We start from the raw sequence: 17,857 nt of genomic DNA on the forward strand, positions 1-17,857 counted from the left end.
AGATCTTCGGGGAGCATATAATCTAGTACGCATCAAAGAAGGAGATGAATGGAAGACTGCGTTTCGAACTAGGTATGGACATTTTGAATACAACGTCATGCCTTTTGGACTTACAAATGCACCAGCAGCTTTTCAACATCTAATGAATGATGTTTTTTGAGAGTTTTTGGACGATTTTGTGGTATGTTATCTAAACGACATCTTGATCTATTCTAAGAATCCAAAAGAACATGAACTTCATGTTCGTCGTGTATTACAAAAATTAAGAGATGTAGGACTCTATGCCAAAATAGAAAAGTGTGTATTCCATACTACTTAAGTCGATTTCTTAGGTTACATCATTTCAAATGATGGACTTGTGATGGATCCTAAGAAAGTTCAAACTATTATAGATTGGAAGATCTCAAAAACGGTAAGAGATGTCCAATGTTTTTTGGGATTTGCCAACTACTATCGGATCTTCATCAAAGACTTCTTTCGAGTTGCAGCTCCACTTACACGTTTGACTTGTAAAGACAAACTCCAATGGAATCAAGAAGCGGAAGTTCCTTTTGAATCTTTGAAGACAGCGTTTGTTTCTCCACCAATCTTGTATCGTGTTGATTTTTCCAAAGCATTCTTTATGGAAACATATGCATCGGACTTTGCTCTGGGTGCGATTTTATCACAAATGGGAACAGATGACAAACTTCATCCAATAGCCTTTCATTCAAGAAAATTCTCAGCAGCAGAAATCAATTATGAGATGCATGACAAAGAACTTCTTGCAATTGTGGATTCTTTTCAAGAATGGTGTCATTATCTAGAAGGTGCTTGTAGTCCAGTCACCGTATATACTTATCACAAGAACCTCGAATATTTTATATCAGCACTCGTATTAAATCGTCGCCAAGCTCGTTGGAGCATGTCTTTATTAAGATTCGACTTCATCATCACTTATCGGCCAGAAAAACAACAAGGTTTATCCGATGCCTTGTTTAGACGTTCTTATCTTGCACCAAAAGAAAGAAATGCAGCTTTTGAGCAACAAAGAATGGTTCTCTTGAAGCCGGAACAATTTCATCTTCGAGCAATAAAATCAACATTGACTGTTGATTTAACTTTCTTTAAGCAAGTCCAGTTAAATATGTCTTCAGATCCTTTTGTTCATGATATCAAGAACAATTCTTCTAAATCTCATGATCCATCTAAATTTGAATTCAAGAACAACCTACTCTATTTCGAAGGACGCCTATATGTTCCAGAAGGAAAAGCACGTTTACGTGTTCTTCAAGCTCGTCATGACTTCCCAGCAGCAGGACATTTTGGATATAATAAGACTTTAGAGCTGATATCTAGGGATTTTTGGTGGCCTCAAATGTGAAAGGCAGTTAAAGATTTTGTACAATCATGTGATGTTTGCTCAAGATCGAAAACTCCTCGTCATCGACCTTTTGGACTTCTTCAGCCATTACCTATTCCAAAACAACTATGGTCTTCTGTTTCTATGGACTTCATCACGGATCTTCCAACCTCAGGTTCTTATGACTCTATATTCGTGATAGTAGATCGTTTTACCAAGATGGCACATTTTGTACCATATACAAAATCTATCACAGGTGAAGAAACAGCTAAGCTCTTTCTTGATAATATCTATCGCTATCATAGATTACCCAAGGATATTATATCAGATAGGGGAACTCAATTTGTATCAAGATTTTGGCGAACTCTTTTCAAGATTCTTAAAATAGATATAAAACTATCTTCGGCATTCCATCCTCAAACTGATGGACAAACGGAGCGTGTTAATCAAGTTTTGGAGGAATATTTAAGATGTACCATTAATTACCAACAAGATGATTGGACAACTCTTTTGCCATTGGCAGAGTTTGCTTACAATAACACGGTACACTCTTCTACAAAACAAACACCTTTCTTTGCTAATTATGGTTATCATCCACGACTTGATACTTTTGATTTTTCAAAAGTTGATAATCTTGCTGCGAAAGATTTGGCAATTCATTTATCAGAGCTACATGCAACGATGAATGCACAGTTAAAAGAGGCTCAAGAACAACAAAAGGCCAATGCGGATGTCTATCGAAAGGAACAACCATCATTCGTCTTGGGTGATAAGGTATAGCTACTTCGTCACAATATCAAGACCACTCGTCCTTGTGACAAGTTGAACTATCGTAGGCTGGGACCATTTTCTATTTCTGCACAAATCAATCCAGTTACATATCGTTTACATCTATCAGAGTCAATGAGAATCCATCCAGTATTCCACATATCTCTTCTTGAACCATACAAGACAGTGGACATACCAAGAAGACGACAAACTCCACCTCTTGCTATAGAAGTGGATAATAATGAAGAGTTTGAAGTAGAAGAAGTCTTAGATTCAAGGCGACGCCAAAATAAATTAGAATATCTTGTCCATTGGCGTGGATATGATATTAGTAAACGCACATGGGAGCCAATAAAGAATCTTGCAAATGTAGCAAAGGCGGTGGAGGCTTTTCATTGATAACATCCATCAAAATGAAGATGAAAACCTTCTTTATAAAAGAAACAATATCTAGGTAAGATAACATTCTACTCTCAATTCTTGTTCATAGCTTCGTTATAGTAGTGGCACTCAGGAGATGGAGAACCAACAACCAGCGGATTCAACTCAAGAGCCTTTATTTGCTGACTTGCTGGATGAAACATTACGATTGTGACAACCTTCAAGACGACGCAATCGAAATGAAGATCTTCAAGAACGACATGTTCTTCCTCGAATAGATGGTGAGATACAACGCGTTTGGTATCACGATTTGGGAAGAGAGACTCCAGATGTTTGGTGATTGTGCTAGAGGTAGGAACAACTCCTGATGGTGTTCCAAATATTCTATTCGAAAGAAGTTACGAAGGCCTCAACAATGATCAAATAATTGGGTGGTCTTCCCGCCCTGGTATGGGACACTACCGATGGTTGAGAGGCCCTATCAATCATCTTCGAAGAGAACAAAGATCAGAGTATGTGGCAAATACAATTCATCGCATCATAGATTTCTTCAACATATGATGACCGCTCCTCGTCGAATTCGTCCCTAGAAGGGGGGGTAATGTCACGGCCATAATCATGTAAGCTAATAATTACATATAGAAATAGGTAGAAGTAAGTAAAAGTAGATAAAAGTAAGTTAATTCTATAATATTTAATATAGAAGCTTCTTAGAAACTTTTTAGATGCTGCTTTGACTTCATAGGTGTCTTTAATTGATTTTTTGGATTAGAAACGTGGTCAACAAGTTGGCCATGTGCCACACATGTTGTTAGCTTGAAGATCAAGCTAACTATGTGATTCACACGTAGAAAAAACTTGCCTTGTAAGTCAAGGCATGTGTCCTACAAAGTCAACACATATTGGAGGTCCTATAGAACGTTGCCACGTAGCCCCTAGTTAGATAGTATATATAGAGACAAGAGTGAAGGCTTCTTCACTCTTGTCAACTTCTTTCTTGATTCTAGTCTAGTTTCAAGGGTCTCTAGTTTTCTTGTTTTTTGGCAATAGCCATTCCAGTTTCTCTTTCAATATATATACTTATTTATATATATTTTGTTACTTCTCTTTGAGTGAAGGCTCACTTGTCTGAATTATTTTTTTATCGAGTTCTTGTCCTTGACACTTAGTACCTTCCAAGACCTCGTATGACTTTCTAAAACTTTCTTAGAATCTATTGAAATCTTTTAGAACCTTCTTAGAATCTATTAGAACCTTCTAAGATCTATAAGAATCTTCTTAAAATCTTCTAAAACCTTCTCCACTTGTATGTCTATGACATCACCTCTTCTTCTAGCTTCAAGGTCTTTAAGAAGCAATGTCATTGCAAGTCAGTGTATGCACAAGAAGTTGAAGATCTATCGCATTGTATCTGCTATATATTCAAATTTTTTTTCACAAGATAAATAATTTGTAGGCTCCTATAGTCATTGATAGTGCCCCAAACCTTCTACTTATGACCAAACATGAATTTTGGTATCTTCGTTATGTAATTTTCCTGCAAATATTTCTTCTGGATATCCTTCATAAATAGGTTTTATCTCAAATACAATTACCAGCAATGTATTACTAAATATCTTTTGATGTCTTTGTAATTTAGGCAACTCTTCATTTTGAGGTTGTCTCTATGAGCTACTTGGTTGAGATGATATGATCGGCAGGGTGTCTATCTCTTGAGTATCCATATCATATAAAATAAACAAGACCAAAAGAATATAAACAAGCTATGGTCGTGAACTCAAACTATTGATTTATATTATTTTAAACATTTGAAAAAACTACCTCTTTAGAGGTTGTCTCCTCCTCTTCTTTATGAAGCCAAGAACTAAGAATCTTCATGACGAAGTCATCTTATAAAGCTATTGTTCCTCATTTTATCACTTTTAATCTAGATAGATGTTGTTGATGGAACTTTTGAACCTTCATTTGTGTATTTATAAGGTTGCCACTTGATTTCCACATGCAATCATTGATATCATATCTGCGCAAATAGACCAGATATTCAAGTTTTCTATGTCTTATTCTTGAATCTAATACCTCTTCTATCTAAAATTCATCATGATTATTGATTTCAACTATAGGAGGTGGTGGTTGTCTTTGATTTGATATATTCGATTCTTTATATCTTTTTAAAAGTGAAACATAAAAGATTTGATGAATCTTCATGGATGAAGGTAATTCCAAGCAATAAATTATGTTATTGATTTGTTTCTAAATTACAAATGGTCCCAACCTTTGATAGTTTAACTTATTATATAGCCTGTTGGTTTTTATATTGTACTAAAGAAGCCATACTTTGTTACCAACTTGGAATGGAAGATGTTCCTTCCTCAATTCATTTGCCACTAGCTTATAATATTGTTGAATCCTTTCTAGGTGAGTTTTCATGGTCGCTTGAGATTTAGCCATCTTTGTAGCAAACTCTAATGCTACTAGATTTGTTGACTTTGAAGGCTCTATCATATCCAACTTTAGATAATGATTATATTTTGAGTAGAATGGGGTTTGTTACATAGATGTATGGATTGTGTTGTTATATGTAAACTCTATCAACGACAAGTAGGAAGTTCAGTCGTATTCTTGATAGTTGATAGTATACTTCAAATATTACTTAAGAATTTGGTTGACCCACTCCGTTTAGCCATCAATTTGTCTGTGGAAGATAGAAGAAAGGTTGATATCAACTTTAAGAATCTTGAAGGGTGCCTTCCAAAATCTTGATACAAATTATGGCCTACGATTTGACACAATATTATTTGGCAATCCATAATAATGATAGACATTGTCAATAAATAGTCTTGCGATCTCTTTATCAATAATTGACTTCTTGCAAGGTATAAAATATGCCATCTTGGTCAATCGATCAGCAATTATGAAGATAGTATCAAATGAGCTTGATGGTAGAAGATCTGAAGTAAAATCTATGGAGATAGATGACCATGGTTGTTTTAGAATAGGAAGGGATTGAAGAAGTTCATATGAGTAGTATCGAGGGTTCTTTGACTTTAAACAAGTATTACATGATAATATGAATTCTTTAATGTCCTTCGACATTTTAGACTAATAAAAGTCTCTAGATAGAAGTTCCAAGGTCTTATTGAATCCAAAATATTTGACTGCAAGGAAATCATAGCATGTTTGAAGAATGCACTAGTAATTTGGTTATTTAAGAATGAACAAACATTCTTCAAAGAATAAGAGGTTGTCTTCAATCTTGAATTTATAAGACTCTTCAAGAAGATTGTTAGTAAGACTCTTGATATTAAGAACAAGAAGGTCCATAGTTGATGCTTTACAAACCTAATCAAGAAATGGTAAATCCACAGGCATTAATACATTTATTGCTTGAAGATGAAATTGCTTAGGTTTTAACAAGATTGTCTATTCTTGATCATATGCTGTCTCTCTTTCTTTTGGTTCAAGATAGGAATGTCTTGATAATACATTTGATAATCTTTGTTAACTCCTAGATCGATACGTGATAAAAAAATCAAATCATGATAAAGATATATTTCAATGCACTTGGCGACGGGTTCAAGACTAGGGCTAATATGAAGTATTTAAGATTCTTGTGATCTATATATACAATCACTTAATAAGAAGAGCCTTCAAGAAAGTGGTGCCATTCTTTGAAAAAATCCACAATATCAAATAGCTCTTTATTATGGATTACGTAGTTGATTTTTGTCGCTAAGAATTTTCTAGAATGGAATGCAATTGGATGAATTTTTTCATCTTTTCTATATTATAATAAGACTACTCTCAATACAAAGTCTAAGGCATCGATCTCCATGAAATAAAGCTTGTTGAAATCTAAATGTATCAAAATTGGAGACATTGTGAAAGCATCTTCTAAGCTTTGAAAAGCTTTCTCTACTTTGGAACTCAAATCAAGCTTATTTTTGCATGTCAACCATATAAGTGGAGTAGTGATTTTAGAATAATTTCGAACAAAAATCCTATAGAAGTTTACAAATCCAAGAAAGTATTAGATTTTTTATACAATTTTTGGCTATCTTCCATTCATCTCCTTTCTTAATACATACAAAGTTATAAGCACCTCATAGATCAATCTTTGTAAAGATCTTTGCTTGGCTAAGTTGATCGAGAAGTCTTGATATCAATAGAAATGGATATTGATTCTTTACCATGATTTTATTAAGACCACAATAATTGACATACATCTATAAAGATCCATCATTCTTCTTCACAAATAATATCAAAGGACTACTTGGCAACTTGGAATGTCAAATATAAATCTTAGCAAGATTTTCATCATTATACTCCTTTAAAGTCGCAAGCTCATTCTGAAATAAATTGTAAATGGGTCCAAATGGTGGTTGAGCATCTTCTTGAAGGTCAATTGCACAATTGTAAGGACAATACTTCAGCAAGATGTCTGCATTTTTTTTTTTTTTTTTTTTTTTCAAATATATCTGCAAAATCCTTATATGCTTCTAGAATTGTTAGCTATTAGAAGCTTTTTCATAGATCTGTAATTTTTATGTTCTACTAAAAAAAATTTTAACTTTCAGGATATCTAATCAATATGTGGATTGTATTTTTCAAGCCATGAGAGTTCTAAAATAGTTGGACTTGATGGTGATCTAATGATGTTGAATACTACTTGATTGCTATATTTGTCAAATATTATTTCTAATGGAATCATCTCATAATTGATATCTCCAAAGGATAAAGGTCGACCATCTATTACTTCTACATGTACGGCTTTGGATTTTTTGATTGCACAAATTTTGTATGATCTAAAAAATTCTTTGTCAATAAAACATATAGAAGCTTTTGAATCAAATAATGCATGAAATTCTAGTTTTATGACTTCTAATTGTATAGGTATAATAAAACAATAGAAAGGGCTGACAAAGAATATATGACCTTTTTTAATTTGTCATAATGAAGAATCCAATCCCACGATATCTATTGTAGTTGAACACCTTTGTTTTCTTGCAAAGCTTTTGATGATGTGGCCGCACTCTTCATTCGATATGTACACTAATATTTCTTTGAACAATTATTAACCTTATAGTTAAGTTTTTTACAATATAAGCATAGGCCAAGTTTCCTTTAATATTTCTTTTTTGCTTAGAAAGAGGATTATAAAAAATTGCATCAATCTATATATCTTTTGCTTCTAAATACTCATTAAAATTAGATGGTGAAGAAGCTGTAGAATAATTGGTATATACATATGGCATAATTGAAGAATGTTTATCTTATTGTCATTGAAATAAATGGTTATCGCACTTCATACCTTGACTAATGGCTACATTGAGTCTTTGAGGATGTGACAAAAAAAAAAATAAGTCCTTGACATCATTTCTTAATCTCTAATGAAATTGGCTCATCAAAGCATCTTCTTTTCAATTTATATCATATATTAATTGTCAAAAATCTGAGGCATATATTGATGTAAAACATGTTCTTTGTCAAAGGCTTTGAATTTTAATTATTGAAGAATAAACCTTATCATGTTCACCAAATACTTCTGCAAATGCTACCAAGAATACTTCAAAATTGTGCAATATAGGAAAATTCTTTTCAAATAATAGAGTGAACCAAGATAAAGCTTGACTTGAAAGCAAGGTTCCTACCAAACCAATACAAGATGCTTCAATAGAATATCATTGAGGTTGAAGTAAGGCAATTAGTCATACTTGGTTTACAAAGCTACAAAATTTTGAGCATGTGCCATCAAACTTTTTTGGAAGGCTGATGCTTGGTTCTTTTACTGTTATTGTTGTCAGATTATTACCTTAAATGAATGCACCTCCCATGTTTGTTGAAATAGATATAGTCATTTGAGAATTTGGAATCTCAATTGCCATTTGATGTGGTGGTTGAGGCACTTTGGCTCCTTGACCATTATGTATGGTCATATATCGTTGTAGAATAAATAAATAAACTTTGTGGTAAGTTACTAGTTGATTATTGATAACCTTGAGAATTAGATTGATGGTTAGATAGTTTAATTGGTAACAGTAGGTTGTTAGTGGAATAAATGGTTAAGAATTCAAAGCGTTATAACCTTTGGAATCTGTTGGCTGACGGATCATCTTTTTGATAGGATAAAGAAGTTGAGGAAAGTAAGCCAAGGGCCAGACTTTGAGACTCATAAGCCGGGACAAGCTTGGTGCTACCTCTTTTTGTTTCTTTGTTGTTGAGGAGTAATGGATAGTTTTTGAATATTGAGAAGTTAGTCTCGAGAGCCAAACTGTGAAAGTCGTAAGCCGAGATATTAAATTCTGTGTGATGAATTGAAAAATTGAATACAATAGGTAAACTAGAGATCAATAATTGAATATCTATAAACTACAAAGAGAGTAAGTGGGAGATGAACGGATAAGAATATGAAAGTATTGTTGAATTGATAGTCATAGAATGGATTATGGATTGAATTAAGATGGAAGTAATAAGCCTTGGTGTTTTATAGTTTGATAATTGATTTCACATAGCTAGAGTATAGTCAATTGTAACACTAATAGATCCAGTTTATATGACCAATCTTTCCCTATATTCGAACCCACCTCTATTAGTTCAATTGCTTTGGTATATTGGAAGATATTATTTCTTAATGCTTGTCTTTTAGCTTTATAAATTCAATAATTAGAAAAAAGACCTAATGATATTGAAGCAGCAATGGAGAAGTTGAAAGAAGCAAGAAAAAAGAATAAAGAAAGATTTGATAAAAAAACATTGACTACGACCTAAGGCAATTAAAGATGGTAATTAGGTATTAATTTGTGATAGTAGCTTAGATAATCAACATAATACAAAATAGAAGTTTACAAAGAGATGGTTTGGGCCTTATGTTGTCAAACAAGTATATGATAATGGAATACACTTATTATGAGAACTTGATGATGCAAAATTGAAGATACCTATAGCAGGTAAGCGAATCAAGTTATTTAAACAAAGAGGTGAAGAAATTTGTTTTAATAAAAAATAAAATATATTATAAGACATTGAAATGGAGGTAGAAGAGTAAATTTAGGATCAAAAATTAGGCCAAGCTGAAAAAAATTGAATATCAATGTAATGAAGAAAACTTTGCACATGTTAGAAGATGCACAGATTCAAAGGAGGTAGATGTTGTGATATAAGATGGCTAATAAATAAAAGAAAGAAGAAAATATTATATTTTAGAAGATCTTATTTTAAAGTATTATAACAAATTATCTTAGAAAATAAATAATAGTCAAAAAGATAGTAAAACTAAAAAGTAATATTATTGTGTTTTTACAAAATAGGCTTCTATTTACTTTGTAGGGCCATAAATTAGGCAAAATAAAATAGATTAAAAAATAAAATAATATAGGCATATATAAGAGGAAGTTAAAAGTAGATTTTAGTAAAATTTATTTCAAAAAGCCAAGAATTGATACCTAAAGAGGACCAATTGTCAACATAGATAGAAATCAGATCTTGAGGCACTAAACCACACACCTACGGTGACTTTGAGGATCTTTTGTAGATTAAAGAAAAAGATTTAGAAGAAAACTTGCAAAAAGATTTTTGGACATTGGTTTTATATCAATTGAGTTAATATTTAATTTTGGAAGGATTTTCAAAGTTAGTGATGTTCTTAATTGATTTAGATTTTGAGAAATAAAACTATGTTTATACATTTGAAGCTTTCTTGAGTTTTATGGTATATATATAGGTAAAATTTGGATAGAGTATTGGTATATTAGTTATAAATGTGTATGCAAATTTTAGGTCAATCGAACGATTAGATTGAAGTGTGTAAAGGTTTTTGTGGTTTGAGGTCTCAATAATTGGAGTTTGAGAGTTAGTGAGTATTTTTAAGATCTTTAACAATTTTTTTATTGGATTGAAGTGAATTTTTTTATATGGAGACTAGATTTGATTTTCAACAATTTAAGTAAATTTTGGAAGAAATTTATTAGTTCAAAAAAGAGATATTGGCATTGGAAGTTCAACATTTAGTTTGGAATATGAGGTTGGCCAACATCTAAGTAGATTTTAGGATTTTTCTTCTATTTAGTACATATGATTATCTTCAAATTTTTTGTACTTGTTTTTAACCAAGAGGTTGAAAGGTATATAAATTTTTAAGCAAGATCAATAATTTAAAATTCTTAAATTGAGTTTCATTTCTTCAAACAAATCTTTTCTATCTAATGAAATCTCGACCTCATCTATGCATAATCACCAATCAAGATTTTTCTACTAGAAAAAACCAAAACTATATCAATTATGACAATTACAATTACAATAGTGATGTTGTATTTTGACATATTTATTATAAAAGAAGTATAATGAGAGATAGAAAAAATAATAATAATAATAATAATAATACACAAAAGATATAAGAAAAATCAAACTCAAATTTTTAAAGAATTAGAATAGTTATTTAAAGTGGTGATTGTTGTTATATATGTAAATTGTGTAACCAATTCAACAACTTATGCCAAGGCATTGTTGTAGAATCCCAACTTACTTCAAATTGATTTGGACTCTACCAAAACCTCTCAAAACCTAAACCAACCCTCTAATTTATGTGTGAGTTCTTTTTTCTTTTTTCCTTTTTTTTTTTTTTTTTTTTTTTTTTCTCTCTCTCAAAATATTCAATTGGAACCAAACATACCATTTAGACTCATTGTGGATGATATTCATCCCACACGACGGACAGAAGCGCGGAGGTAGGGGCTGCTTCCTCTCTCTCTCTCCTTGCTTTTGTGTGTGCTTTTGCTGGTGTTAGTTTGTGTGAGCGATGCGAGCGAGAGCGATGCGAGCGAGAGCGATGGCGGGCCCCGGCTTTGCGATGCTTGCTTGCGAGATCGCGAGGAGAGGGGCGTCGGAAACCAAGCAGCGCCTGCTCCAATCCCGGCGCTCTCCATCTCTGTGGCCACCCACGCTCGAAATCGACTACCTAGCAATGCTCCTCATTGTCCCGACTTCTCCAATGACGATTTTTCTCGCTCTCATGCTCTCGTGGCCTTCGACGTGGAACTATAGATTTTGGTGCAGTCTCCAGTCAGTGCAGGTGAGAATAAGCTCCACCCTCTGTCTATCACCACAGGTGTAATTGATCCCTGGTTCAAGGTCGGGTGTCCATTGATGCCGACACTGAATTTAGAAGCACCTTCGCGTTGTTGAATTTGTTTGCTGAATTTGGAAGTGGGTGGTTATCATAGAGCCATTCAGGGAGGAAGGTTGTTTTGCATTGAGGGGAATTGTCACAGTTTTGAGGTTTGTGTTCAGTGGAATGAAAACCTTTGCTCCTTCTCTCTGTCTCTGTCTCTCCCTCTGTTATCCGTGTTCTTTGTAAGAATTGAATTCTGCAGCGGGTGTTAGATTTCTGATTTTTGTAGTTTGGAATTGGTCACCTCACATCAAGATTTCCGGTTTAGAGTGCTTATTACAAATCCATTTACTCGTTTTTCAATATTTGGTGATGCCATCTACAGGATACTGATCGCCGAGTTTTTTTCTTTCTCTTTTTCTTTCCCTCAGCTGCTGCAGTGTTCTTCTCAGCTGGATGGGTAAGGTTGAGGCTCTGCCGTCGGTCATCTGCCCTCGCTGCTAGCAAATTGTTGTTTGTCAAGTCCAATTTTTGGCGGAGGGAATTTGGAGAAAATCATCATGATGTGCGCAAGGATGTTTGTGCGTGCTGTAAGCATCTCTTGTATTCTTCAGCGTGATTATTGTGTGTGTGAGAGAGAGAGAGAGAGAGAGAGAGAGAGAGAGAGAGATGAATGAATTAGTGAATGAATGAGGGAGACGGAGAGGGAGATTGCATTGAGAACACTACATAGCTTTAACCGAATGGTGCTGCTACGAGATCGTACAAATTTTGTGATTACTAATTTTTATTTAATTTTTGGTTTTTATAAGTCTAGCACCCATGACTCTCTGCCACAAAAATAATGTTACCCAACCAAGGTTATTCTCATTGTGGGTTCGGCATCTCAATTAGTCCAAATTAACTCCTTCGAATTATTTCTGGGGGCGACGGACATTTTGGAGACACAGATACTAATTCTGTATTTGAATTCGCGATATGTGGCTTGAATCCTTGGTCTAAGTAAAACCCAAATCTATTGTGTTACCTCGCAGGCAAATCTAATGTGTCACCTGTAACGATTACTTAATGAGCTTTAGAGTGGCGTTTTTATTTGCTTCAATTCTATATTGATTCGATGGAATTATTCCAATTTACCATGTAATTGAGAGAAAGAGCTGATGTTTTTCTTGTGCGTTGATTATTTCAGAGCGACATTCCCGGTTCCACAGGAGTTCAACAGATATGTTACAATTCTTTGTCCTCTTTGAGATCTTTTCATGGGATATCTACGCATAGGTTTTCTCGGTTAATTGAAACTGGAAACATAACCAGCTCGATATCAGTAAAGCACACAGCTGGGAGCAACCAAGCACCTCTGCTCGCCAAAGTTGTAGGGTCTGCCGGGACAGAAAGCTTAGTTGGAAATGGAGTTGATGTGGAAGACTTTGATGTTGATTCCTTGTCCCTTAACCAAGTATCCAGCCAGAAAAATGGGTCCACATCTGCTCAAAATGGTATGTGAACTCATCTCATGCAAGTGTTTGAATTATAGACTAGGATGTTGGCTGAAATCAACTGAGGTTTAGTAATTCGTCCCCTAGCTAACTCATACAGAGTAACTCACACGAAAATGGACAGAATGTGTTATTTCGCATGACTGTTGAAGTCTATGATTTGGCAATAATTGATTATATTGAATGACTTCTCTAGGTACACAAGTTCTTAAGAATTGCTTTTGAAATGGATATTTTGTAGGAGATTTGATACTGGCAGCCGTGGACATGGGAACCAACTCCTTTCACATGGTGGTTGTTCGAGCCGACAAGCAAGGCCGGTTCCAGCTTATGGACACAGAAAAAGAAGACGTCCGACTTGGTAGTGGCAGTTCTGATTTAAGTGTTATTACTCCAGATGCTGAGATCCGCGCCTTGGCTGCATTAAAGCGCTTCAAAACCCTCGCACAAATCCGGAAAGCCGAAATGCGAGTTGTTGCCACCTCCGCGGTTCGAGAAGCCAGGAATCGCCGTACGTTTGTGCAAAGAGTCCGTGATGCTGTGGGACTAGATGTTGAGGTTCTTTCAGGCACAGAGGAGGCATGCTTAATTTACCAAGGAGTCCTGCAGGCTCTTCCCGTTTTCGAAAAGACAGTGTTAGTGGTGGATATTGGAGGCGGTTCAACCGAGTTTGTCCTTGGAAATCGAGGAAAGCCTACCTACGCAACCTCGCTCAAGCTCGGCCATATTCGGCTCTCGCAGCAATTCCTTTCAGATGGTCCGAATAAAAAGGAGGAGCTGAAGAAGGAGCAGGTTTGTGTTTGCTTCCCTGGTGGATAGCATTCACAATTTTAAAGTGCTAGCTTTGCTGTTGCCTTTGCCACATCCAGAGAAATACCTGTGAGCTTAATCTGGCTCTGTGTCGTGCTTTCAAGTTCTTTATTTTCATTTTGAACGTGATCGTGGTATTATTTCTTAACCTAGCATAGCTGTGGTAATGTTTTTCACCCCTGGTCATATTTTCTTGACATGCGTTGCGTTGTAGGTCGAGGAGCTAAGACGGCATATTCGAGTGATCTTGGCTGATTCTGGTGTGATCGACCAAGTTCAAGCTAACGAGTTTGAAGTGGCCATTGGGAGCTCTGGTACTATTGAAAGCATTGAACAGATGATTCACTACACTGTCACAACAACAAGTGCTCCACAGGTGCGTGTTGGTTATCAGGTGCGGGAAGGTTCTCATGGAACTGTTACTTCTAGTATTTCCTATTGAAGCTTGGGTTCCCATCTCATTGATCATAGTCAGGTTTGTATCACCAGGTTGTGGACGGCCAACAAAACAAGGGTTCACTACGTGATCGAGAGTTTACTGCAGACGAACTCAATCAGGCAGTTAAGAAGGTACTACAGCCTTAGATCCCATTTCACTTCCTATACACGTTAGAGTAAAAGAAGGTCCTTTCTCTGGGCAAATTGATGGTTTTGGCAACCTAATACCGATTTACAAGTCAATCAACCTGGCTTCCTGATCAGATATGTAAAGTGAAGACTGTGGAGCAGCGGGCTAAGATACCAGGACTACCTGAGAAGCGTGCTGATGTCATCGTTGCGGGCGCTGTGCTCTTGGAAGAAATTTTTCTGGCCTTGGGGATAACGAAGATGAAGGTGTCACCATATGCACTTCGAGAGGGAGTTGTTGTGGATACTTTAGCTGAAACCTTGGCGAATTATAAACCTGGAGTTAACATCCGGAAAACCTCCATTCTTAATCTTGCATTGAAGTTCAAGACAGATCAACGCATGGAATCGGCTCAACACTCAGCTGGTCTAGCCAAGGTTAGTCGTTTGTGATACTAAATGTGCCAAGTTTAGTCTGACGATATCAAAAAAAAAATTGTTTTCCTTGCTTACATCCGTCACTGATATCTTGGTTAGTTCTTCCAAGGGTGTCCAATGATAATTGATCTATATAAACAAACAGCTAATTGTCTTGTGCAGGAAATTCTTTCTGGACTGCAGACATGCCGCACTGGCACCAATGAATGTGTCTCAGACGTGGCTCTGTTATTGAATGATGGCGATGCTGACCTGCTGGAGGCTGCAACTAGTTTGCACTATGTGGGGATGTTCATCAATCACAAGTCATATCACAAACATTCTTACTACTTAATAAAGGTAGACCTGACGAAGTTATGTAACGCATTCGATGATGTTGCCCATCTGTGTGATGTGTGCCCATCTGTGTGATGTGTGCCCATCTGTGTGTTCGTTTCCAATTTTAGGCGAACGTTTTGATGAGGATAACTTACAGGCAAATTGTCACATGTATATTTTATATCAGTATAAAATTGAGAAGGGAATAGACTGATTGTGCAATGTTTTGGACCCAGAATAACGAGCATCTTCTCGGTTATAGTCCTTTGGAGATTGAGGTATTCTATTCCTTTTGTATCTTTCCTTTTCTTTGCTTTACGAATTCAACTTGTTGCTCTTCATTCGATCCCCTGTGGTAAATTAGTTAATGCCGAAAGAAATCTGAAGTTGGGAATTATGTCGGATCACTATTTGATGTTACAGATACTTGCACTTCTAGCGCGATATCATCGAAAGAAGGTTCCTAGCCAAAAGGATGAAGACTTTGCTAAACTGCCTGAAGAAGTGAGTTTACGCACTTCTGAACTTCGGAGACCCTGTTATGTTCATGTTTTGTCGAATACAAGAAAATTTAAGAGTGAAGAATTCTAACCTGTCTTTCTTGGGAGTGATGATATTTCTGTTAAGGATCGATATTTCCAACTCTTGGGCTATGGTGTGGATGTACAGCGCATTTTAATGGTGCTTCAGAAATCATTTGTGGACTGTATGTCGCCACCGCCATTAGGTCGTCAGGGTTTTATTAGTGGACCTCTGCCGAATATTGTATGTTGAGAGAATGTCACTGTGGTCCAGGTACAAAAGAAAGTGCGGGCAATGTGTGCAGTCATGCGTGTGGCAGTTGCTTTAGACCGGTGTGACTCGAGTGCCATTGACGATGTACATGTCTTCCAGCAAACGGAAAGCATCCTTCTTGTAAGCACAAAATCCGCAATCAATATATATGGAGTTCAAAAAAGAATCTTGTGTGCTTGTGCTTTTCTACCCAAAGGTGAATGCGATACTGACCAATGGAGTACCTGATGATAGAATTCGTCCTGTGACTAGACGTGTGCGTCTGGAAGACGTTAAATATTGGCTGAAGCTATAGATTGGTGACTCTAGAGATACAGGGGTAAAGTAGTAGTTCTTGCCGCGTGTTACACATTTAACGGCCGCACTCATATTTTTCCCCCTTTGTGCAATGAAGGCTGTAGTGCCTGCCATCGATCCAACGACAGGCAAAGCTCGTGATGTATCCCTCGAAGTCTGGGCGGCCCAACACGAGCTACCCTATTTTGAGAAAGTAAGATCTTTGGACCCAGTTCATCTCCATTTCTGAATTCAGCAACCATGAACCTGGGTACGTGAGCAGGACTCTGGTCACCAACATGCTCATACAAGCACACTTTGGTATTTGATGCAGATATTCAAGCGACGATCATCGATCATAGTCGCTGATGAGCACGACTTGGAGGCATTGGACACGGATGCCCCGTCTGTCAGTCTCAGTTCCTAGAGGTGTTAACGCCATACTGATCAACTATCAAGAGGGCGTTGAATTACTTTTTTTTGAGACCCACAGTTAATGCATAGCTACTAAGTGTGATATTGTATAGTAATTCATCCAAACACAGTGTGCATTGAAAGAATGTCAACTTGAATCCTATTGCGATCGAAATGTTTTCACCATATTTACCACTAAGATCCAGTACATACCACTTCATCTTTACACGCCTTTCATGACCTAAGTCATAGCCTCGCCCTCGCTGGCGGAGGAGGCTGTGCTATCCCGAAAGAAAAGTCGTGGAACTTGTATTTCGTGTAGAGTCTACTGGGACGGAGGAACACTACAAGAGGAGGTGCGCCGGTCAGCCACCGCAGAAAGGTGACCTCGGCATAGACAGCCCTCTGGGGTCTGGTCAATGGATCGACCACTCGGATCGTAGCTGACGTCGGAAGCAACCGAGTAGCCGAATAGAACTGGAAATCGTCAACGACACTATTTTTGGGGGGAGGCGGTGGATCTTTGTTCCAACCTACCACACAATTTTCGAAGCAACGGCCTCAGCTATTTTAGCCAGTTACTCAAAAAAAGCAGAAAATCCTATGCATTAGAATCTGTGCCGCACGAGCTGTGTAAGATACCGAGGATTACCGTATTTCTTCTTAAGAGGTGGAGCTTTCTGGACAGGAGGTGCGTCGTCTCCTGCCTTCGATTCTGGAGCATTTTCGGCGAGTTCGCCCCCTGGTTTGCGGGGTTTGTCCTCCTCCTCCTTCAAAGGCGGAGGCTCTAGACTACACCAAGCAGCATGTTGATCTACCTCCGAAATACAGATACAATACCTGAATTGGTGCCACTTGCAATCAAGATATACCCCTAACGTGAAATTTATATGCCCAAACCAGGCGTTCGCACGAGGCACGTCTTCAATCAGCCCTTCATACATCGCCATACCATCAAGGTGACACCCGGCTTAGGGTTTCGGAGCTCTCGATCGTGGCCCCCCCGAACTCAAACGAAAATCGTGGTTCCCGACGGAGAATCGACGCTTCAGTGCGCGCTCCCTTCGATCCTCCGGTGCACAGTCCTCCTAGCGATTGGACCATTTCTAGGGTTTCGTCCAGGAGCGTGCTGCTGTTGTGCCATGTGCT

The 17,857-nt window shown here is 36.8% G+C and overlaps 2 protein-coding genes across 12 annotated transcripts; one reads left to right on the top strand and one right to left on the bottom strand.

Annotated features, from left to right (window-relative positions):
• The first annotated feature begins 11,253 nt into the window (after window positions 1–11,253).
• Window positions 11,254–16,907, top strand: LOC112283895 (uncharacterized). Of its 11 annotated transcripts, none has more exons than XM_073534613.2 (13): window positions 11,254–11,555; window positions 11,980–12,054; window positions 12,784–13,090; window positions 13,332–13,882; window positions 14,115–14,294; window positions 14,390–14,470; window positions 14,603–14,905; window positions 15,068–15,244; window positions 15,460–15,501; window positions 15,647–15,727; window positions 16,019–16,138; window positions 16,413–16,508; window positions 16,629–16,907. In XM_073534613.2, the coding sequence occupies exons 1-13, from the start codon at window positions 11,283–11,285 to the stop codon at window positions 16,719–16,721; spliced, it is 2,379 nt and encodes a 792-aa protein (XP_073390714.1). In that variant the 5' UTR covers window positions 11,254–11,282; the 3' UTR covers window positions 16,722–16,907. The 11 variants fall into 11 exon arrangements, with proteins under 11 accessions (XP_073390714.1, XP_024378986.1, XP_073390715.1 ...); XM_024523218.3 differs by having other exon boundaries at window positions 11,255–11,555; window positions 14,115–14,276; XM_090251453.1 differs by having other exon boundaries at window positions 11,285–11,555; window positions 12,026–12,184; window positions 14,115–14,276.
• On the bottom strand, window positions 16,739–17,795 carry LOC141045501 (uncharacterized). Its single transcript, XM_073534618.2, has 2 exons — window positions 17,361–17,795; window positions 16,739–17,241 (listed from the first exon to the last, which is right to left on the bottom strand). The coding sequence occupies exons 1-2, from the start codon at window positions 17,656–17,658 to the stop codon at window positions 16,955–16,957; spliced, it is 585 nt and encodes a 194-aa protein (XP_073390719.1). The 5' UTR covers window positions 17,659–17,795; the 3' UTR covers window positions 16,739–16,954.
• Window positions 17,796–17,857: the final 62 nt, after the last annotated feature.

This window comes from Physcomitrium patens, chromosome 6 (assembly GCF_059467195.1).
Source record: "Physcomitrium patens ecotype Gransden chromosome 6, ASM5946719v1, whole genome shotgun sequence".
NCBI classification, from domain to species: domain Eukaryota; kingdom Viridiplantae; phylum Streptophyta; class Bryopsida; order Funariales; family Funariaceae; genus Physcomitrium; species Physcomitrium patens.